At 39.1% G+C, this 24,620-nt stretch overlaps 2 protein-coding genes across 4 annotated transcripts in view; one reads left to right on the top strand and one right to left on the bottom strand.

Annotated features, from left to right (window-relative positions):
• LOC127635573 (band 4.1-like protein 4) overlaps positions 1-2,943 on the bottom strand; it is a 57,540-nt gene extending 54,597 nt beyond the window's left edge. For both annotated transcript variants that reach the window (XM_052115698.1, XM_052115699.1), the window contains exon 1: positions 2,501-2,943. In XM_052115698.1, coding sequence (XP_051971658.1) covers positions 2,501-2,659 — 159 coding nt within the window. In that variant the 5' untranslated portion in view covers positions 2,660-2,943. The remainder of the gene's footprint in view (positions 1-2,500) is intronic.
• A 1,464-nt stretch (positions 2,944-4,407) lies between these two features.
• LOC127635560 (adenomatous polyposis coli protein-like) overlaps positions 4,408-24,620 on the top strand; it is a 47,121-nt gene continuing 26,908 nt past the window's right edge. Inside the window, exons 1-2 of one of the 2 annotated variants that reach the window (XM_052115664.1) lie at positions 4,408-4,658; positions 15,174-15,326. In XM_052115664.1, the coding sequence (XP_051971624.1) occupies positions 15,192-15,326 (135 nt within the window). In that variant the 5' untranslated portion in view covers positions 4,408-4,658; positions 15,174-15,191. Of the gene's footprint in view, positions 4,659-15,140; positions 15,327-24,620 lie in introns of those variants that run through there. The other variant, XM_052115665.1, reaches the window with a different exon arrangement.

The following is a 24,620-nucleotide window of genomic DNA, read 5'->3' as shown; positions in this document are numbered from 1 at the left end:
TGTCCACCAGTCCCTCCTGCAGCAAAGCACCCCCACAACATGATGGTGCCACCCCAATGCTTCACAGTTGGGATGGTGTTCTTCGGCTTGCAAGCCTCACCCTTTTTCCTCCAAACATAACGATGGTCATTATGGCCAAACAGTTCAGTTTTGTTGCCAAGAGAACACATCTCCAAAAAGCAAGGTCTTTGTCTCCATGTGTCACTGAGTCTCTGAGACGGGCGAAAGCTGAATCCAGATCATCCGTCCTGATTCTGCTGGGCCTTTCTGCAGCCTTTGACACAGTCAACCATCAGATTCTGCTCTCCACCCTCTCCTCGTTGGGTATCACATGAGCTGTGCTTGACTGGTTTAACTCCTATCTCTCAGGTAGGTCCTTCAAGGTAGCCTGGAGAGGTGAGGTATCCAAGCCACACCAGTTACTTACTGGGGTACCGCAGGGCTCAGTGCTTGGGCCACTTCTCTTCTCTATATACACAACATCACTGGGACCCATCATTCGATCACATGGTTTCTCATACCACTGTTTCGCCGATGACACACAACTCTACTTGTCTTTCCATCCCAACGACACCACCATGACTGAGTCTCTGCCTGCCTGGCAGACATCTTGGCCTGGATGAAGGAACACCATCTGCAACTCAACCCAGCCAAGACCGATCTCCTCGTCTTTCCAGCCAACCCTGCTGTTGAACACAACATCACCGTGCAGCTGGGCCCAACTACAGTAACGCCTTCCAAAACGGTCAGAAATCTAGGGGTAACCATCGATATCAAGCTACATTTCACAGACCACATCTTAAAGACTGCACGATCATGTAGATTCACACTCTACAACATCAGGAAGATAAGACCCTTCTTATCTGAACATGCCACACAACTGCTCGTTCAGTCACTTGTCATATCTAGACTGGACTACTGTAACGCTCTCATTGCAGAACTCCCAGCATGTGCAATTAAACCCCTGCTAATGATCCAGAATGCAGCAGCACGTCTGGTCTTTAATGAACCAAAGAGGGCACACGTTACACCCCTCCTGGTCTCTCTCCACTGGCTGCCGGTTGATGCACGTATCAAGTTCAAGGCTCTGATGCTGCATACAGAACAGTCACCGGGTCTGCTCCAGCATACCTAAAATCATTTCTGCAGAGCTACACGCCCACTAGAAGCCTGCAGTCAGCTAAGGAACGTCGCCATGTTGTACCAACACAAAGAGCCACTAAAACACTTTTCCGGACTTTCAGCTTCATCGTACCACGTTGGTGGAATGACCTTCCCAACTCCATCCGTGAAGCAGACTCACTTCCTGTCTTCAAAAAATGACTTAAAACACATCTTTTCCAAGAGCACTTAACTTAATACTATTCTGATCCTAGCGAAACTTTGTAATATGGCACTTTTGTACCACTGTCTCCTTAAGATGATTCGCTTATGTTTGCCTCTCCAACTGTTTTGGAGCGGTGGCTTCTTCCTTGCTGAGCAGCCTTTCAGGTTATGTCGCTATAAGACTCATTTTGCTGTGGATCTAGATACTCGTCTACCTGTTTCCTCCAGCATCTTCACAAGGTCCTTTGCTGTTGTTCTGGGATTGATTTGCACTTTTCACACAAACTACGTTCATCTCTAGGAGACAGAATGCGTCTCCTTCCAGAGCGTTATGATGACTGTGTGGTCACATGGTGTTTATACTTGCGTACTATTGTTTGTACAGATGAACGTGGCACCTTCAGGCGTTTGGAAATTGCTCCCAAGGATGAACCAGACTTGTGGAGGTCCACAATTATTTTTTCTGTGGTCTTGGCTGATTTCTTTAGATTTTCCCATGATGCCAAACAAAGAGGCGCTGAGTTTTAAGGTAGGCCTTAAAATACATCCACATGTACACCTCCAATTGACTCCAGTTAGCTAATTAGCCTATCATAAGCTAATTGGCTAATTGTCCAAAGGCTTGACATCATTTTCTGGAATTTTCCAAGCTGCTTAAAGGCACAGTTAACTTGCTGTATGTAAACTTCTGACCCACTGGAATTGTGATATAGTCAATTAAAAGTGACACAATCGGTCTGTAAACCGTTTTTGGAAAAATGACTCATGCCATGCACAAAGAAGTTGTCCCAAATGACTTGCCAAAACAATAGTTTGCTAATATAAAATCTGTGGAGTGACTTCTGACTTCAACTGTATATATATATATATATATATATATATATATATATATATATATATATACTATATATATATATACACACAATGTGCAGTGAGTGAAAGATTTAAAGCATTCTTATTGTGTTTAACCAGATTATCTGGTTACTGTAATCTGGTCAACAGTGGTGAGCTCATGGGTGCTGGGTGTGAACCTCTCCAAAATATACAGAATAAATAAAAACACAGAAATTAGCTCAATGTAAAGACAAACTGTTCCAACTCAAATAAGTCGTATCCTTGCATTAAAGTACCATGCTATTCTAATAATATTATATATAAATATAATAATTCTCACCTTTATGCCCTGCTGTTGAGTGGTTAAAGTCAACTTGGACTCATCCAGTAGCAGAACCTCACAGTAAAACTCCTCTTGAGCCGAACAGAAACAACTCATTTTGATCCAAATTCCAGAGTTCCGCTCCAACCCGAACCGCTTATAGTAACATTTCCTCATTCATAATATTACAGTCCATCATAAAGTGACGTCAGCTTGTCCTCCTTTGTTACAAATGTTACATGTTCTGTGATCTTCTGCATGCACCTGACTATCCAAATGTCCCCTATATGAACTTATATGATGAATTAAAAATGTTTATTCGGGCCGAAGTGAATCCCGAAGCTTCAGAGTGGTTTGTGAAGTGTAAATGACGGTGACTCGTGATGACCGGCTGAATTCATCTCGGGGTGTTCGAGTGTCCCATCAAATTCTCCTGATTCTTCTGCATGTATCTCACTCATTCTGTGTGTTGCCAAGCAGCCTAAAAGACTCTCCCACGAGCGATTGTTCGTGTGTGTGTGACTCCTCCCTCAACACACACACACACACACACACACACACACACACACACACACACACACACACACACACACACACACACACACACGAGCAGGACAGTTCTGCCACCTGTTGGAAATTGAGCGCAGTCTTTCATATTTTCTTTTTTTGCAGGAATAATAATAATAATAGCGTAATAAATCTCTGATGTTGTTGTTAGATTTTTACTTTGGTAATATTTTTTTTATTTATTAATAATGATTTTCATATCTATCAATTTATTATCATATATATATATATATATATATATATATATATATATATATATATATATATATATATATATATATTAATATCGCCATAATAATAATAATATATATATATACATGCATATATATATATATATATATATATATATATATATATATATATATATATATATATATATTTATATAATACCATGTTGTTCTTTAAAGTACCTTGGTTGAAATACCACAAAAATACAATAGTAAACAAGTGTTTAAATATTTTATTTGTTTCTTAAAAACGAAATAATATTTATTTATTAATTCATTTATTTTCATATCTATCTATTTATTTTTATTTTTGTGTAATTTGGGCACTACCGTCATGACAATATAATATTTATATATATGTAATATATTACCATTTTTCTTTAAAGCACCATGCTTGAAATACCACTAAATAGCACGGTAAATGTATGTTAAAATTATTTTATTTGTTTCTTAAAAATGTATTTATTTATTTTTATATCTCCTCGCACATTGAATAATTTATATATTTATGGACAAACATCTGTATTTCTTTGCTTATTTATATATGTATTTGTGTATTAGTTTATTTATTTATTATTTGTGCAGGTTTTGTCCTCCGTAAATTCGGAGACCATCAGGATAAAACCGAGTTTTTCTTTAAAGTGCCTCGAAATACCACATTTTACAATGGCATGTGTATATGGAAATCGTTTTATTTGTTTATTAAAAAGTGAATAATATTTATTTATGTATTTTTATTTCTGTCTAACACAATTTGAGCTGTATGGAAATTCATTGAGGAAAAAAGTAACATAATTTCGTCACAATTTCATAGTTACTACAGTTATTTTTACGTCTGTAAAACCATTATAAATCAATATAAGATTGTCTTAAAAACATTTGGTCATTTAGTCATTTTTTTGTGTTTAATATTATTATTTAATATATTATTTTAATCATAATATTTTTATTTTATTAAAAATATATATATATATATATATTTAAAAAATAAAATAAAACCATTATGATTAAAATAATTAAATTACTACAATTTAATCGTAATATGATTATAAAATAATAAATACAATTTATTAAGTTTGTTAGAATAAACAATAATAAAAGCTTTTCCTTTTCCCGTCGCATGGTGGCGTGTTGAGCTCACATCTCACCGCGCATGCGCACACCCTGACTCCTCTAACAACATGGCGAAGCGTCGCAGGCACAGGAGCTGCTACTGAGTAAATCTCACTAAAGAAGACAAAGTTTTAAACAAACTCATGATTTAATCAGCAAACAGACTAATATCCGTTAGTAGCGTCCAAACATCATGGTTCCATGGGATTTATTCGGCCAAGGGCGTTAAAATCAAGTTATATCGTGGAAGAGGACGAATGTTTGTGCAGGTAACACTTTAAACAGCTTAAATAATGTTGATAGAAAACACACAAGAATAAGCTTAAATATCCGCTAATAACACTTCAAGTGACACTATAAAGCTGTGTACTATTAAAAGAAGTGGTACTTTCCAAAGTCAAGCTGAAGTGTCTATTTTTAAGTGATGTGATTTACTGTAGCTTTTGTTTTTGTTTACTTTATTTTTATTGTGTATTTTTGCTGCTCTTCAACGTTTTACTGGTTAAACAGTACTGTTTTAACACTGTAATTTAGATTAAACATTGTTTACTATATTAAACTAGTGATAGTTGCTTTTTACAATATCGGATATCGGCAAAAATATTTGCTGATAATTGATATATATATATATATATATATATATATATATATATATATATATATATATATATATATATATATAACAAAATTCTTCATCTGGTGAATATAAAATTTGTTAAATACATGCATATGGATCATTGTAATGGAGCAAGTCTCTATAGTTTTAAAAAGAAAATGCCCCATTGTATATCGGGCTTTTTTAATGTTAAAAGTCCCACTTTTGCACCAAATCTCAATTTTTCTGGTTATTATTGGAGTTTTGGTTGCACAATTAAATGCTTTTGGGATTTTGGTCATTTTGGACTCTTGTAGCCTCAATGTCTGTGACGTCATAGTAAGGAAAGACCATGAAATCATTGATCATTCTATAAATCAATAAAAAAAAAAACAATCGACCGATTAATCGGTTATCGGCCCTTTCCACCAACTTAGTTATCGGTATCGGCAAAATCCACTATCGTTCAACCTCCACTTAATTCTTCTCTTAATTTAATGGTTTTAATTATATCTACTAGGCCTATATTTACTATTGCTCCATTAATTCTACTTTGCAATACTTAAATGCACCATATTTTACCACCTATTCTTCTTCAGTAAAGTGCTGGAGTTTTTACCCCTCGTCCTAAAGGATAAGTAATGTTTTGTGAAATTCTACTTAAATTATGAGAAAATAATAATGGCTGTCTGGATGGTCTAAAATGCCCATAACTGGTGTTATTATGTATATTTTCCTTCTGGAAATTACTTGACTAGTAAGAGGATTGAACAGTTTTGGGTCAAGTGATTCTTTTGGTTTTATTTCACTATTTTGCTTTGTTACACCTGTGGTGTTCTCGGTCAAAAATGACACAAAGTCCTCGGACATGTGCACGCATACAAACACAAACAATGTGTGTTGAGCACTCTTTTGTGTACTTTCCATGGACACTCTTTGAGGAATATTTCAAGACCTGCTTATTATTTTATGTTGTGTTTGGGCTCGTTTGAATCGGGACAGTCTACTGTAAGTTACATTATGCCATTGTCTATGTTATATGTATGTTTCGGGAAGTAATAAGGAAAAATGTGACAAAAGCCACTGCTGTTAATTATATTTACGCTTGTCAGTGGGAATTTCATACGCTAAAGCTCACTGCAGTTTGGCGTCTGAGTGAAACAAAGTTGCTCATTGCATTTTACTAATTGAGATCTTTCCAACGATATATAATGCATGGCTATCTCATCTTTTTATGGTTGTTCCAATTCCGAATATAATTGTTGTGATTAATTAATTTGCAAATGATGAGGACAACACTGTTGTTATTTGTCAGCAAATTAAAAAGCATTATTTAAGAATTGGTTGGATCTGCTACAGTTGAAGTCAGAAGTTTATTTAGACATTAAAACTCATATTTTAACCACTCCACAGATTTCATATTAGCAAACTCTAGTTTTGGCAAGTCTTTTAGGACATCTTCTTTGTGCATGACACGAGTAATGTTTCCAAAAACAGTTTACAGACCGATTGTTTCACTTTTAATTGACTATATCACAATTCCAGTGGGTCAGAAGTTTACATACACTAAGTTAACTTGGGAAAATTTCAGAAAATTATGTCAAGCCTTTAGCCAATTAGCTTCTGATAGGAGGTGTACTGAATTAGAGGTGTACCTGTGAATGTATTTTAAGGCCTACCTTCAAACTCAGTGCCTCTTTGCTTGACATCATGGGAAAATCTAAAGAAATGTACAAACAATAGTATGCAAGTATAAACACCATGGGACCACGCAGCCATCATACCGCTCAGGAAGGAGTCTCATTCTGTCTCCTAGAGATGAACGTAGTTTGGTGTGAAAAGTGCAAATCAATCCCAGAACAGCAGCAAAGGACCTTGTGAAGATGCTGGAGGAAACAGGTAGACGAGTATCTATATCCACAGCAAAACAAGTCCTATATCGACATAACCTGAAAGGCTGCTCAGCAAGGAAGAAGCCGCTGCTCTAAAACCGCCATAATAAAGCCAGACTACAGTTTGCAAGTGCACATGGGGACAAAGATCTTACTATTTGGAGAAATGTCCTCTGGTCTGGTGAAACAAACATTGAACTCTTTGTCCATAATGACCATTGTTATGTTTGGAGGAAAAAGGGTGAGGCTTGCAAGCCGAAGAACACCATCCCAACCGTGAAGCACGGGGGTGCAGCATCATGTTGTGGGGGTGCTTTGCTGCAGGAGGGACTGGTGCACTTCACAAAATAGATGACATCATGAGGAAGGAAAATGATGTGGATATATTGAAGCAACATCTCAAGACATCAGACAGGAAGTTAAAGCTCGGTCGCAAATGGGTCTTCCAAATGGACAATGACCCCCAAGTACAGTATACCTCCAAAGTTGTTGCAAAATGGCTTAAGTGGCATCACAAAGCCCTGATCTCAATCTGATGGGCAGAATGGAAAAGGCATGTGTGAGCAAGGAGGCCTACAAACCAGACCCAGTTACTCCAGTTCTGTCTGGAGGAATGGGACAAAATTCAAGCAACTTATTGTGAGAAGCTTGTGGAAGGATCCCCAAAACATTTGACCCAAGTTAAACTATTTAAAGGCAATGCTGCCAAATACTAACAGTGTATGTAAACTTCTGCCCCACTGGGAATGTGATGAAAGAAATAAAAGCTGAAATAAATCAGTCTCTCAACCATTATTCTGACATTTCACATTCTTAAAATAAAGTAGTGATCCTAATCGACCTAAGACAGGGAATGATTTCTACGATTAAATGTCAGGAATTGTGAATAACTGAGTTTAAATGTATTTGGCTAATGTGTATATAAACTTCTGACTTCAACTGTGTATGCATTGTAAAGTCCAGATTCCAAGCTTTAAAATGACACCTATTTTGTTCAGATCAAGCAAGTGGTTATTATTATTATTATTCATTTATTATATAGCCTAATTATTATTATTATTATTATTATTAAATGTGCTTTTTAGGTGAACAATTCCTTTAACATTGTCATACATCCATAACATCAACTGATGCACCGTTCGAACAGCCAGGGACCGAAATCGGCCGATTGTTCGCATGCCCGGACCGGTGACCGGCTGGTCAGCCTCGTGTCTTTCCGATTCTGAGCCGGTCCGTTTTGTTGCCAGCGGCGCAGGCAATAATGTCACGGCTTCCGTGAATGAGAAACACCTACTAAACTTGTTGGTTTCATCTTAAATTATATTTGTATTGTCTGTGCGAATGGCTCAGATCAGATTTTGAACTTGAAATAGTTTAAATCTCATTCTCTGAACAGGAGTTGCCAAGTTGCAATATAGCCTAGGTTTTATTTGAACATTCCCACTATTCATGCTGTGGGTTAAATGTATAAAGTTAGGTCATTCGTTCTTTTTTTCCATGCACACACCCATTTTTGAAGAAAGGACTTTTGAGTCACAAACCTCATATTAATGTTTAACATCTAGTTGAGCTGAAGTGAGTAAGTGAGAGTAACTTTCGGTGAGCTGTGAAGGGAGTATTGAAAGTCGGGCCTCCTTTGGTGTTCATTCGTGTTTTGTGCATTGGTAATTCTCTTATAGCTTGATAGAAAGTCATCCTTGCATTTCTAAAACATAATCAAATTGATTAAGGTGTTGTGCATTTTGCATGAACACCAATGACATTAATTATGACTGAAACCGAATTATTGCAACAATTAGCCCAATATTTCATACATGGTATACAATTGGAGTAAGCCTGAAATAAACAGGATTTTATAAGGAAGAATATCATTCATTGAGAACTACAAACCGTAGCCTTTCTCCTTCTTTTCTGGAATGTTTTCCCACACAAGGAAAAAATAGTGAGGACAGTTTCCATTGAATGGCACATCAAGAGGGGACTGACCAACAAGTGTCTTTGCCAATGTCCATTTTTAAGCTCTCGAGAACCAAAACCTCATTTGCATGAAAACACTTCCAGTGTATATAAAGATCCGACCTCCCCCTTCTGTTATCTATTCTCTTTCTCAGTTTGAGAATTTAAATCACAAACGCTTATACAGTAGAGTGCAATTTATTCTTCTCAAAGTTTTATTCAGTGACTCGTCAGAATTTAATTGAAATTATAAAGTTGTACAGTAGCAGTAAACACACTAAAATGGACGTTTGCATCCTCTGGGAATAAATAGTAAAGTATAATGTGACGCAGGTCGATGCTCTGCCCCCTGATAGTTGACCAAAGGTTAGTCGATGAGAAGAGTCTTGGTCGACCAAGTTTTGATTGGTCGGTTGGTCGCAGGATAAACACAGGTATTAGCGCTGGTTGGATGCTAGGTGGTACTACGGGTTAATATTTGTTAAGCAGGGTTAGCGTTAAGCCTACACAATAAAGCAAGACACTTTGATTTCAAACTTAGAACTTTATTTTGTTTATTTTAACTAAAAATTCAAATGAAACTCAAATGAAATAAATGTATAAGTGCAATTAAAATGTGTGTTGTTCAACTTTTTGAAAGATGGTTTCACAAAATACATAATGTGTGTGAATCAATTTGTTTTGTATCCTCATTCATGTTTTATATATATATATTGCATATATCCAAACCCAGGGCTGAGGGATCAGTGAATATTCTTGCTTTTATTTTTTGCATTGAAAATTAAATTAATTTATTTAAATAAACTTAAAAACTTAATTCAAATACATTTCTAAATTCAAATTGCACTCCAAATGAAACGAAAAAGCAATTAAGATAATTAAGTGATAAAAGAATAATATATATATATAGCCCTAATATATATATATATTAGGGCTGTCGATTTAATGTGTTAATTCAGTGCAATTCATTTGACAAAAAAATAACGCGTTAAAAAAATGTACGCAATTAATCGCATGCCCACAGACCGTTATAAGGAAGTTTCCTGAGAAATGCTTGTAGTACCACCTGTTTACTCCAGGGGGCAGTAAGTGAAACTTCAGCTGTATGAGCAACACACAGTTTATACAGTGAAGAAACACTTCAGCAGAACAACACAAACATGAGTTACATTCTTGCGTTCAAACACTTGATGGAGCTCAAATCTGAACTAAGAGATCTCAAGATGTGTTTAAAGATTTAGTATTAAACTATATTTATCTTGACATAGTGACCTAAACATTTTATGTTTATGATGCAACACACCAGAGACGCGATTTTTATAATTATAATTTATAAATGAGGTTAGTGACATTTTTTTGGTCAGATTTTGGATGCATCTGTCAGTTTGTTTATCCATCATAATTTTGGTTTAATGCATTTAACATATATCAGCTGTATGGCCCGCTGTGGACCACGACATTATTTGGGCTGCCGCATTGATCCATTTATTCCACACTGGGTTGCGTTACCTCCAGGCATTATGACCCATCTAAGCATCTCTGGGGCCACCAACACTTTCCCCCCTGACAGCTTTAAAACCCATTCAAGGGACGCACGCAGCTATACTGTGGGGCAGATTTCTGGCCAGTCACCATTAGCCACTGCACCAACACCAGCAGCCTGGGCTGGCTGCCTTCTGATTGGCTAAGCCCTCGCCCATGTGACCCAATGCTAGCTGGATGCTCTCCGGCAACTGACACACTTGATGGGTTGCTGGGATGGAGTCTGTCACTGGTGCAGAATGGGGTAAGTCTCCGTTTAACGCCCCTGATCGCCCTCCAAACATACAGACGTGCTCTTTTATATTCGTTCTATTCACAAGCAGCTCAAGGGAAGAAATAATAGTGTGTTAGTGTGGAATTGCAAGGCGGTGCCGAAAAGCCTTTTGTTTTGATGGCTGCTTATAGAGAGGGTGTGGGGGATGTGCAAGAATTGTGATTTGAGTTTATCACTGGGATGCAGTGCAGCCGCTAAAAAGGCTCTTTTGTGCTGCATGGCGACAGATGCGAAAGCATACCGATTATTTATAGCGATTCAAGGCAGTGGACATGGATTCCAGTGTAAATGTAAGCTGTAATTGCCCTGTCAAAATGGAGGGGCTATTGCAAGAGAGGGGCTTTTTTCTTTTTAAGCCGATGTGCCGGTGATGCACAAACAAAGACATGTCACAGGAGAGGTGCTGTTCGTTTTCAGTGTAAATCATGGGTTGGTTTACCAGGTGCATGTTAAACCAGGATGTGCGCTAATGTATTTGGCCGAAGCGTCTTTGTGCATTGAGAGAAGGGCATCTGTGCTTGTGCAGCTGACTGCAGGGAGTTTGGGATTGTGCATCGCTGGTGAAGAGGTGAATGCTTTTAATGCATCTCAACCATTGCATGCACAGCACTGCACCTGAATAAAATGCATGCACCTTTAAGACTAAATGAATGTTTGGAAATCAAGTGCATCAACAGCATTAAACGTGCATAATATTATAGAATAGTGGTCAACGTTCATATTCATTGTTATACTTTTTTGGAGGAAGTGTTGAAATATTAATGAGTCAGTCTTCCTTCCACTCCTCCCCATTTCCTTTTCACTCTCTCCATACCTCAAGCCTTTTTCCTTAATGGATGTCGACCATTTTGGTCCGTCGACATCCCAGATAGAGCTTTGCCTCATCCCTCATATGATAAAACATATTAATAGTGCCATAAAAGTGAGATGCACTCTACGGATACTCTCAAAGATCATATTTTTGTGTGCGAAACATAACAATAAGTTGATTTAGTCATTATCGTGGGTGTTTTATCTCTAATGGTCTTCAACGTGTGTTTGTATGTTCACAAAATATGTGTCATGATCATATGTGTGTCAGCAGACTTCTGTGGCAAACGATCCATTTCCGCCCTAATAACAGTGACCTATGTATTGACCTGCAGTCATCCTGTGCATCTACACTGGTTAATCAACACCATCATTGTCAAATCGGAAGTGCTTATGTGGATTAACGTCAACTAGAGATTTTGGAAATGATGCTTTAGAAATAGATTTAGGTTTGTTGGAGCCAATTGCATGTTGCAAACACCAGTGATTTAAATCTGTATGTTTATTCTGTCCGTTGATGTTTGTGATCACCTGGAAACCCAGGCTAGTGATCCTCTTATTACAGTTAAGTAATGCTAATGACATTCCTCATATGTGTTGGACAATTTGGTTATTCGTTTGGGAGGTCATGTCCTTAATTCGATCTTCTTGTGGAGGTACAAAACATTGAATTACATGATGCTTAGGGTTTATGAATAGCAGTATCTTCCCTATGGCATTTTCCTTTATGAAAATTCTGCTTGCTAATGGCCGTGGATGCCCTGGAAACAGTGGCAGAATTTGAAGCGGAGTCACATTGATTGGACACAGCTGCAAATTACAGCTGTCACATTGACAGAGCTTTTTTCGGATGCTTGTAATGCCGGCTGTATGTTTAGATAATGTAAAACCAGGGTAAAATGTTACATACTAAAAGTGCAATGGAGAGAATTCACTTTATTGTTCAGTGTAGAACAGTTATGATACCGGCTTGTTGTGAAATATGAGGCTAATTCTGTTTTTCGTTATTTGTATTTTTTTTTTGCCCTGTAGCATTTGCGCATGTGCCTTGGCAAATGCCAAAATACCATAGTTACACATAGTTGCCATAGTAATAATTTGGTATCACCTCTGTCACCAAGACAAGAAATTAAATGGCACCATTGGGTTAATTGAGTTTCCCCTTTTTCACCCAATTTGGAATTCCCAATTCCGCATCTGAGACCGTCAATGCATCTTATCACATGGCTTGAGTGCGTTGCCACGGAGACATAGCACACGTGGAGGCTTCACACTATTCTCCGTGGCATCCACGCTCAACTCACCACGTGCCCCACCGAGAACGAACCGCATTATAGCGACCACAAGGAGGTTACCCCATGTGACTCTACCCTCCCTAGCAACCGGGCCAATTTGGTTGCTTAGGAGACCTGGCTGGAGTCACTCAGCATGCCCTAGTGAACTTCAGGTGTGATACCCAGACACCCCATGTGCATGATTTTGAATTGCTTTTTTATTGTAAAGGCACTAGATGGACATCATTGGCCATTGCAATATATCAACCATGTATTCAGCGTCTCATGCCATGAGCGCCATCCCGCCACATGTAGCTAATTTCCGCCCCACTAGTGCCACCGAATGAAATTGCAAAATGTACATTGCATTCAAAACAACTTTTGTCTGCTGGCCTCGTCTGCTGCTGATCGAACAAACAGATAGTCCCGCCCCCTCCTCAGGCCATTGGTTCAGTCCGTGTTGTTGTGTAGATCTAGACGAGTCGCCCAAACCCAACAGGCGAATTTTCACAGCACTCTTTCAAGAGGCACACCATGCTCAGTTTTTGAGAAAATTAACCTTCAAATAGCTTATAGTTGTCTCTGCCTATTAAGCTCATATATGAGAGATTATTTTAACACCAAAAAGTTACACACTTCAGCTTAAAAGTTAAAAGCAGTTCGACTTATAAAAGTATTTTGTTCCATTCTTTTGCGCTCCATGTCGCTTTTTAAATGGTGTGAATACGGTAGCAACAATGCCAATGTCTGTGATTTTGATTACCATTTGTAATTCTCTTTTTTGGTAAACTGTGCTGCATTTTAGCCCTGGTCTTCTTGCCAAAATACTGTATATTAGCAGTAAAGTCCAGAAAACTGCCACTGAAATCTATAGCTGCGCTGTACAGAGTTTGCTGCTGATCTTCGGCATGTCAGTGGTAATTTAGTGGCGATGTGGTGATAGATTTTTCCACATGACTGATTCAGCCCTCACTTCAAGATCAAGATAAAAATAGTAACTTTCATCTGTGCTCAAGTGCCTCCGTGTTACTGTGTGCTCGCCAATCATGTCACTTTACACAGACGCTCGCCTCTCAGTTCTGTGTGTTTGACCAGTCTCATTGCACGGGTGAAATGGCCCACAGCATCAGCTGTGTCACACACACGTGAGTCACGTGTGTTATTGTAATCCTTAAACAGTCATAGACTTCACGAGAGGCCTGAGTGTGATGCCAACATGACGTTTGATCGGAAAACCTCTGGCCAACCCTTTATACACTTCCAAAGCAAGCCTCATGTTTATGAGAACAAGACACTATTTATATTTTTGTGTATTTACATGCACACAAATCCAATCTGACAACGTGAGAACTGCGATCATATGGGATCTGTAAACATAGGGAAAGTCTCTGCTTTTGGCGTCAAGTGTAAAGACACTTAAGCACATTGGATAAGTTGGTAAAAATGCCAGTCAATGTGTTTACATGCAACATGACATTGGGGTTAATGGGCACAAATCTATGCATGACAATTGTTTTTGTTTTGTTTTATTGCTAAAACCGTTTACTACCTTACCTCGATAAAGTAATACCATTTAAGGCGTTTACATGACATAGCACATTGTTGGCTAAAGCGTAATCGGTGTAAGGAGGATACGCATGCCATAATTTATTTCAACATTTAGATTTGGATATGGAACATCTGAATGAGTTATTTTGTCTATCTAGTGAAAGAGTGATTTATTGTGACCAGGCCAACGTGATTGTAATTGGCTAATAACTAGGGCTGGGTATCGAAGTGGATTTCTCTATACGATTGGATTCCGATTTTAATCGTTTTTTTCCCCTCTCCAATTTGGAACGCCCAATTCCCAATGCGCTCCGAGTCCTCATGGAGGCGTAGTGACTGGCCTCAATCCGGGTGCCGGAGGACGAATCTCAGTTGCCTCCGCATCTGAGACCGTCAATCCGCGCATCTTATCATGTGGCTCGTTGAGCACGTTACCGTGGAGACGTAGCGCGTGTGGAGGCTTCATGCTATTCTCCACTGCATCCACGCACAACTCACCACACACCACATATTGCGACCACAAGGAGGTTACCCCATGTGACTCTACCCTCCCTAGCAACCGGGCCAATTTGGTTGCTTAGGAGACCTGACCTTAGGAGACCTGAGGTCACTCAGCACGCCCTGGATTCAAACTCATGACTCCAGGTGTGATAGTCTGCGTCTTTACTCGCTGAGCTTCCCAGGCCCCCCCCCCCAATTTCGATACAGTTTGATTTTATTCGGATTAATTTGGTATAGTTATGTCCATTTTGCTTACATATCGACATTTGCATTACACAACGAACCTTCCAACTTGGTACATTACAACAATATTATCAAAATTAACAACAGAGCCCAAACTTACCACCACTGGACCAAAGCATGAGCATTCCTCTGTTCCTATATTGATGTAGGTCAAGAGATAGTCCAAGATGGCTGCAGCATCGTATGATCAGCTGCTGAAGCAAGTGGAGGCGTTGAAGATGGAGAACTCCAATCTGAGACAAGAGCTCGAGGACAACTCCAACCACCTCACCAAACTGGAGACGGAGGCGTCTAATATGAAGGTACGTCAGTGTCTGTGTACAATAGATCATGCAGTTGCCTAAAAGCAATGGGATACTTATTTTTCTGCATGCTTTTACATCTCGCACACTGTAGAGTAGCCTTTAAAAGTACCACAAACCAGGACGTATGCACACTAAGACTGCTTTGTGTAACCGCTTAGTACAGTTGACACCAGTCACATGTGCAGACTGTCCACGTGTCTAGAAAAACTGGGCTGAACATGGACATACTCTGCTGTAACGCAAGGTGTGCAAGATGTGCAAGATGTAGTGACACTCGAAAAACTGAAGTATACTTTGGCCTGAACCCTATACTTATGGTGCGTTCACATACAACGCAAATCGAGTGTTTCGCACGGCGCGATTACATATAAAGTCAATGGGCAAATTAAGCGAATGGCGTGAAGCGAAAACGCGGAATCGCTTCATTATCGTGTTCGCGCGAGTTGACATTTTTTAACTCGAGCGAAATATCCGCATGACGCATTGTTGCGAAAGCCTACCATCATCGAGATCGTCCGGAGGTCACTGACGTACTGATGTAGTAGCAGAAGAAATCAGGAAAAATGGATGACAAAATGGTTGTAGCAGTGTGCGGGCGCCCGGAATTGTATGACACAACGTCAACGTATCTGGGACGTCCACAACAGATACCGATCAGCTGTCGTTGCGATATCGGCCATGGTTGATGGCGGAAGGATAGGTTGTCGTAGAAGCCCCACCTCGTGTCCTTTTCCGGAAGAAAAGGGGCAGTACTCGCGGGTTCGCGTTACTCGCGCGAGCAATTCAAGGCGAATAATTTTTTTCGCGTTGTATGTGAACGCACCATTATTCAACATGGAATCAGAATAGCCCTTGTTTACTTTCTTAATAAAGATCTCTTGACATTTCAACTAATCTATTCACGTTGCATATGATTTGTTTACATGAAACGGCAAATATAGAACTATTGTGCATTAAAATGAAACTGGGAATTCTGTGTTTAAGGCATAAGTGTACACAACAGATTGGCCAAAATAGGCTGGAAGATGAAACTAATATTAATGTAAAAAAATGTCCTTTTGTGGCAATACAATGTTAAGGATATGTTATGATTTTGTTGGGTTTTATAACAATGCATTAGCTTATATTAGAGATGCACCGATCGACTGGCCAGGGACCGGAATTAGCAGATTTTCCGCATGCTCTGCTGGACCGGTGACCGGCCGGTCAGCTCACGTCTTTCCGTTTCCAAGCCGGTCCGTTATTAAAATCAGTGCGACACACATTGCAAGAGGCGTGGGCATTGTCGACATGGCTTCGGGATATGAAACTAAATTCTTCCATCCAGCTGTTGTTAAACGTACATGTATATTTTGTTTTTTTTACCGGAGCACCACCGGAGTCTTCTCCCATCTACAAGTGATGCTTGATTTAACATCCCTTGTTTACAGCCTGCACAGTTATCAACAGCGCAAATGGGTTGTGGTTGCCAGATTGTGATCATACATGATTTGTAATGTGTATGATGTGTGGATTGTGTGAGTAGGATGCGTTTCATTCAAGATCTGGCAAATGGACCACCTTGGAATAATATATTGATGTGGTTATTCATATAACGTGGTTTGGGCCATACAAATTACCGGAGATTTTTTGGGAGAAATAACAAAACGGGAGACTCCCGGGAAAAACGGGAGTCGTTCCCGAAGCAGTGCTCAGTTTTACGACTGATATTTGGACATCTAATGTAAGTTGAGCGTATTGGACACTTCAGTTTTTCAGATCTTTGGAATTGTTTTGTTAGACGAGTAATAAAGAGAAAAAGGTCCATTTATAAAAATAGTGGGAAATAACGTCTGTTATATAAAGCAACTCATTTGCAGTTAATTGTTATTTCTACCTCTTTCCAGTCACAGATCACTTTATTTTGAGAGTTGTTTAAGTGAGAGAAGATCCTGTAACTTAGTGCAGTTTGGGGGAAATTGTAATGTTTAATAATTTATTTCATTATGAAAATAAAATGTTGCATTGAAGAAAGGTAGATTTTGTTTGTATATGTGGTCAATAGTTGTTCTTAGAAAGAAAATCGAAATCGGAAAATATCGGTATCGGCAGGTCACACTTGCAAAAAATCGGAATCGGCCAAAAAAATTGCAATCGGTGCATCTCTAGCTTATATATGATACGTTCTATAGTCAACTGTCCAGTTAATGTGCATATACTGTAGCTGGCCACTTGTACATATGTAAAACCACCGAAGAAACAACTTTTCTGTCTACCTTTTAGTCAGATTTTATGTTCAGGCTCAAAGGGGTTGTACTTAAAGCCTCTGTGCCTCATTTTGTCATGGAAATGCTTTATTATCGGTGCGCTCCTTTTAATGTCACAGACTTTCAAGGCTAAAAATGTCCCCCACCGCTACTTTCTCACTAAGTACCATTTCTTTTCCCGGCTTCTGATACCAAAGGCAGAATACTCAGTGCTTTGAGTCGAGCTTTTGAAGTAGAAGCGGCAGCCTGCTAGGTGAGCATTGAGAAACTGGATGTGACCTGGAGGTCTCAGGAGAGGAGAGAGCTTTTGAAAGACTTTAGGTCATAACTGAATGTGGCAAGACATTAAAAGGTGGCTAATGTATATGTTTTAGAGCGAGTCTACCAATGCAGATTCTCTGCATTATACTTTATTGTTTTGAATTTTAAGAAAAGATCCAACGAGTCATCGAGCGGTGGTATTTCCTGTTGAGTTCTAGAACAGCGCGCGAAAAGGGGTCGCTGTCATATCTGATACTGTTTAACACGTTTGAACGTCTCTTGAAGGGAATTTGTGTCGCTGTGAATGTGCGAGTTCGGTGTTGCTAAGGGGGAATCTTTGAAGCAGATTTTCATCCTTGTTCATACATTGTAGAGTCCTTAAGAGGGGAAAAGAGGCTTTTGTGGTTGTTCCAGTGACTTATATAGAGAGACATGGACGCAACAAATGGTGTTTGTTATCAGATTAATCTCATTGCTTTTTTGTGTTTAATAGAATTGTGTTTGAAAACGTACACGAACGGCGATTTCTATGTTGGGAGGTTTCAAACTTAAAGGGACAGTTCACCCAAAAATGAAATGATTTATTTCTCATTATTTATTCAGCCTTGTGGTGTCACAGGTGTGTATTACTTTCTTTCATCACTAGAACACATTTGAAGAAAAATAGTAAAATATCGCTGCTCAGACGGTCCTTATAATGCAAGTGGATGGTGATCAGACATTTGAAGCTCCAAAAATCACAGACAGTCAGCATAAATGTCATCCATACGACTCCAGCGGTTAAATTAATGTCTTCTAAAGCAATACGATCACTTTTGGTGCAAACAAGATCAATATTTAGGTACTTTTTTATATCCGTTCTGCAGCGGTATGCATGTGTGATGGCATTTGTAACACGCGAGAACTGATGCACGTGAGTCACATCCGGAAGAGCGGCGCTGTTTACAAGTGAGGAGGAGGAACATTACAGAAGCTTTGTTGTTTTTTTTTTTCGATCTATCGTTATCTGTTTCTTTACTCGCAATGGTGCTTTTGTGTGCTTATCATGGATGCCTCAACCGAGAGGAGAACGTGAGTTTACGTCTGTAACGTCAACGCGAATACGTCACATGGGAGACCACGTGATCTCTACCCTCATGTTGAATCTTTTTGCACCATAAGCAATCGTATCGCTTTTATCCGCTGGAGTCGTAACGATGATGTTAATACTGACTGACTGTGATTTTTGGAACTTCAAATGTCTGATCACCATCCACTTGCATTATAAGGACCTTCTGAGCTGCGACATTTTCAGTTTTTCTTCAAATGTGTCCTGCGGATGAAAGAAAGTCAAACACACCTGTGACATCACGAGGGTGAGTGAATAATGAGAGAATTTTCTTTTTTGGGTGAACTGTCCCTTTAAATGGATTAGCATAGACTTCTATGTCAGCATCATGAGTTATAGAATTCAAGTTTGCTTTGTTAAACCCGTCTTGCTCGAATGATGCATAAAAAGCTTTCTTCCAGCCTTGGTGATGTCAACCATAAAGGAAAGTCGTTTTAGAGGCGGAGCAAGAGATTTCATGACAGATTCCGAAAAACAAACTTTTTTTAATTTGGAATAATGTGCACTGAATAATTTGCACAATAAGGCCAGGAACGTGTATTAAGTTAATAAGATCATGTTGATGACTTTAATGTCCAAAAAGCACCCTGCTCTCCAGATGTCCTTGTCCTCTCCAGACTCAAAACGTCCCATGCCGGCAGCAGAGGCTCCCCTCCCTTTGAAGGAAGTTTTCGTTGTGCCTCAGGAAGTGAAATCTGTGTGTTGATGTTTGGCTTGCGTAAGAGGTTTTGGACGTAATTCTCTCTCTCTTTAGGATGATCTGATATTGGGCGCATCCAGACCACCCTGATGCCAGTGGTTATGCCCTCTCTAGACATAATCATAGTGCTTTAAGCACTTAATAACATGCTGGCTCTGTCTAGTGCTTTTTTAGCTGTGACAGATGCCACGGCTGGCGGCAGTGAATGTGTGCTATCCCTTACATGCTGCACTACAATTATCAGATGCATTTCTTCATTTTCTCAGTATTTGCGATGTAGCGACTCGGGCTGGGGGAGATAGCTAAAACAATGATTTCTTTTTTATAATTTTCTTTTTCAGGATATTCAATGCTTTTATATATGCATATAATTGCATTGGCTCTGAAATGGTTTAAAAAGTGTTAAACGGAGTAATTAAAATTTCAAAGCAAACATTCAACACTCCTGATACATTTATGGTAAAACGATTGACCGCTGGGGTTGCCAGAAGTTCACTTAAAAAATGGTGCAAATGTTAATTGGTTTCTGTTACATTTATAAGAAAACGGTTACATTTACGGTAAAAAAAAAAAACTTGCTTAGTTATATGCTAAAATCACACGTTTACCGTGTTGTGAAAAAGTATTTGCCCCCACCCTGATTTCTTCTGTTCTTGTGTATATCTCACACTAAATTGTTTCAAAAATGCAATCAAAATCTGACATAAAACAATCTGAGTAAACACAAAATACAGTTATTAAATGATAATGTTATTTATTGACGCAATAAAGCTTGCCAATACCAACCGGGCATGCATGAAAAAGTATTAACACTCCCGTTCTAATCAATGCACAGACGGTGTTTAATATTAAAGTGCAACCGCTGAGGCCAAAAATATATTTATATTTATGCATTTGTCAGATGCTTTTATCCAAAGCGACTTACAGTGCACTTATCACAGGGACAATCCCCCCGGAACAACCTGGAGTTAAGTGCCTTACTCAAGGACACAATGGTGGTGACTGTGGGGATTGAACCAGCAACCTCCTGATTAACAGTTCTGTGCTTTAGACCACTACGCCACCACCACTCCACAAAAAAATTATCTAAGGATGATCTTACATGAACAAGATTACCATTGAAGATTTAACGCGATGAATGGTCCCCCGTCCCGCCACTAAAGAGTAACTTGGTTGATTTAAATCAGCTGTTAATAAGTTTGAATGTTGAATATGCCATATTATTTACTGTACGTGGACTAGTAATTTAGCAATAATTAAATGTATTATATACCATAGATATACATTTAAAATCATTTTTATTTGCCTTACCGTAACAAACATTATTACTATATAAAATGCAATATAATGCTTAAAAGATGCTTAAAAGCTCATATCCACCATTGAAATTCAGATTTTGTGTTTACTCGGTTTGCTTTTATTTTATATTATATCTCATTAAGGATCTAAAACAATTTAGTATGAAAAAAAATCGAAGGAAGGGGGCAAATAATCTTTCACACCACTGTATATCTAAAACAGTTTTTTTTTTTTTTTTTTTTTTTAATGTAAAATCCGCTATTGTTTTGATTAATTTTATATCACCAGCAAAATCATTCTGTAGATTTTGTGAATATTAGATATAAATCGTCCAGACCTAATAGCAATGAAGCAGAACTCGTTTGGGACGATGTTAGTTGTTTAGGATTTTTCCCTGAATCGTAATGTTATGTTTCTTATTTACATTTCTGCATTTGGCAGACACTTTTATCCAAAGAGACTTACAGTGCACTTATTACAGGGACAATCCCCCCGGAGCAACCTGGAGTTAAGTGCCTTGCTCAAGGACACAATGGTGGTGACTGTGGGGGTCGAACCAGCAACCTTCTGATTACAGTTATGTGCTTTAGCCCTCTAGCCACCAACACCATCTTATATGTCTGAGAGCTTTTTTGTGAACCTTTGCTGCCCTCTGCCGATAAAATGATGTATTTGCGGAGTCTGATGTGGAACGCATTATTTTCAACAAGCACAGTTTTGAAATTGGAAACAAATGATCCTCTTATCTTTCCAATAAAACATGCATCAGTAAACCACGCCTATTCAACTTTAGCGTTTTGGTGTTGCAGCTACACAGGTGAAAGAGGTTTTCTAATTCTCCAGAAAAGCCCTAGCGGTGTCACTGAGAGAGAAAGGCAAATCCAGATCTCCACATTCAGTCTTTTATCCAGGATCATAAACATTTTGCTCCTTTGCATGGAATTGTAAGTATCCATTGGCTTCTTCCCTTTCCCAGGCTCTAATAGTCGCAGCTTAATTTAGAGGATCTCTCTTCCTTTCTTTGTTCGGCTAATGAATGCGACTCCACTTTGTCCTGTAGTCCTTTCCGTTTCCCTCCGGCCAGCTGAAACAAACATCAGGCAGAAAGTAAACACGGCACATTCATCAACGTCTAGGCTTCCCCTCTCAGCACTCGCCAATCCAACAGGCTCTCAGAGCGGCACTTTAACGGTTCAGCTGTTTCCGTTAGTCAACGCACGAGAGCAATACAACATGTTTGCAAAGTAGTATAGTAGTGCACGTTTGTCTTCGTAATCTTTCATAAAAATAGGACCATTTACTCGCTAATCTGCCTCTCAAGCAACTTTCCTTTTCTGCTGATCAAGCTTCATATTTGTGATATTTGTCAAAAAACGTTTTTTTTTTCCCACCGCCCTAAAATAGGTCATAAAACGTTTTGAAAGTAATTCTTAAAGGGCACCTATTCTGGCATTTAAAATGTTCCTAATATTGTTTTGGGAGTCCCGAACAACAGTTTTACATGCATGCAATGACAAAAAACACTTTTGTTGTCTTATAATATGCATTTATGTTTACCCGATTTGCTCACCGACTCCCAAATGATTTGTTCAACGACTCATTTTTCCAAACCCCTCCTTTGCGTGACGCTAATCTGCGGTGATTGGTCAGATGACCCAGTCAGTTGTGATTGGTATACTCTGTGCAGAGATTGTCGGAAACGGAACGCCCATCACTGCTTTGTAGTAAAAAAATCTAAATCAGAGAAGGAATTTGAGTTGATTATATTAGCGATCATAGCCCAAAGTTCGGTGGTAAACACCCAATCAGTTATTGTTTGCGTTAGCCCAACGCATAAACATATTGGTAAAGCACTGCATTACTACAAGTTATTGCTGTATTCTTTATGACAACTCCAATAACATCGACAAACATTTCACATATTTCAAAAACATTGACATTGGAGACCTAGAAACTGCGCTGAGCGTAACTTACACAACACACACAAATACTTATTAACATGCTAAAAAACACATAAAAGCAACAATTATTAATAATACTTACAGGTTGTGATTCGGAGGAGGAAGCTGATCCAAATAAACTTGGTACCGAACCTTCCTTCAGTATCAACCGGCTCGCGAATCCACACTTGAAAGCGTTCATGTTCGTAAAGCAATCGTCATTAAAATGAGGCGAACACAGCACAAGGTTCGGGCTATACTTGTGTGGTATAGTTGTAAATATAAACTCTAGCCACTGATTCTTCACATGCTCGTCCCTGGGCAGTGAAAAAAGGTTAAGCTTTTGATACGCACTTCAGAACACAGCGTCTTGTTGTCGACATGATGTTTTCAAGTTTTCCCTGGTGTCTGCGTGCGCAATGAGTGGGCGCGGCCAATTTGATAATTTTCCATCTTGACGTCACAACGAAAAGGAAAATGACTCATTGGAAAATCGATTCATTACATTGACTCAGAGTCGACTCCTACTTTTGAGAGACAATAACTTTTTTTACGGTGAACTTTCATATATAAAACTTTGCAGGAGGTTTTTGTTCACTTAAATCTATGTTACACACTACATGAAAGGTAATTTTCAAAATTCCATAATAAGTGCCCTTTAAACCAAACCAATGCACGTGTATGCATCGTTTTTCAAAATCGTATGAAACCAACATCGCAACACAAATATCGCAAAGAACTTGGCACATGGCTAAGCTAGGGATGTGCACGGATAGTTGACATTCGGTTAACCGTTCGACATGGCGCTAATCGAAAACCAAAATCACTCCAAGAGTTCCGACAAACCGTTGGGTTTTACGGTTTTGGGTCAGTATAGGGTGAGTTGTTCAAACATGCTTTTATGTGCATCTGCACTGTTTTTCTATATACTGTTTTTTCGCCACATTGTGAGACACTATGCAAAGTCAAAAATAACTTTTTTATATTTTTTTATGAATGCACCTTGAAATACCTGCGTTGTTTCATTCGTTGTGCTGCCTTCTATAGAAGTACTGTGTATCTCAGCGAGTTGGCGCTGACTATCACCCCTGGAGTCGTGAGTTCAAATCAGGGCCTGCTGAGTGACTCCAGCCAGGTCACCTTAGCAACCAAATTGGCCCGGTTGCTAGGGAGGGTAGAGTCACATGGGGTAACCTCCTTGTGGTGGTGATTAGTGGTTCACGCTCTCAATGGGGCGTGTGGTGAGTTGTGCGTGGATCGTGGAGAGTAGCATGAGCCCTGCAGGTTCTCACTCTGCTGACTTCATTATATTGTGGAGTGGTGGTGGTGTAGTGGTCTAAAGCACATAACTGGTAATCTGGTAATCAGAAGGACGCTGGTTCGATCCCCACAGCCACCACCATTGTACTCCAGGTTGCTCCAGGGGGATTGTCCCTGTAATAAGTGCACTGTAAGTCGCTTTGGATAAAAGCGTCTGCCAAATGCATAAATGCATAAATGTAATGTAAATATTGTTGCATAACATTGCTGAGCCTAGAGCCCTGACCAATTTAAGCAACCCCAGATCATGACACTGCCTTAAATCCAAAAGGCAACTTTTTTTTTTGGCCTGTGTATACTCGCGTGTTTTTGGATGCAAAACATTTCACCAACCTCCTCTCATTTTTAGCTTAGTACTTCGTTTTGGGGGAAAAGAGGAACCAGTTTTCCAATTTCCCAAATAGGCTATATTGATGG

The sequence above is a fragment of the Xyrauchen texanus genome, chromosome 43 (genome assembly GCF_025860055.1).
Source record: "Xyrauchen texanus isolate HMW12.3.18 chromosome 43, RBS_HiC_50CHRs, whole genome shotgun sequence".
Classification (NCBI taxonomy): Eukaryota; Metazoa; Chordata; class Actinopteri; order Cypriniformes; family Catostomidae; genus Xyrauchen; species Xyrauchen texanus.
This window is presented reverse-complemented; position numbering and strand designations above follow the sequence as displayed.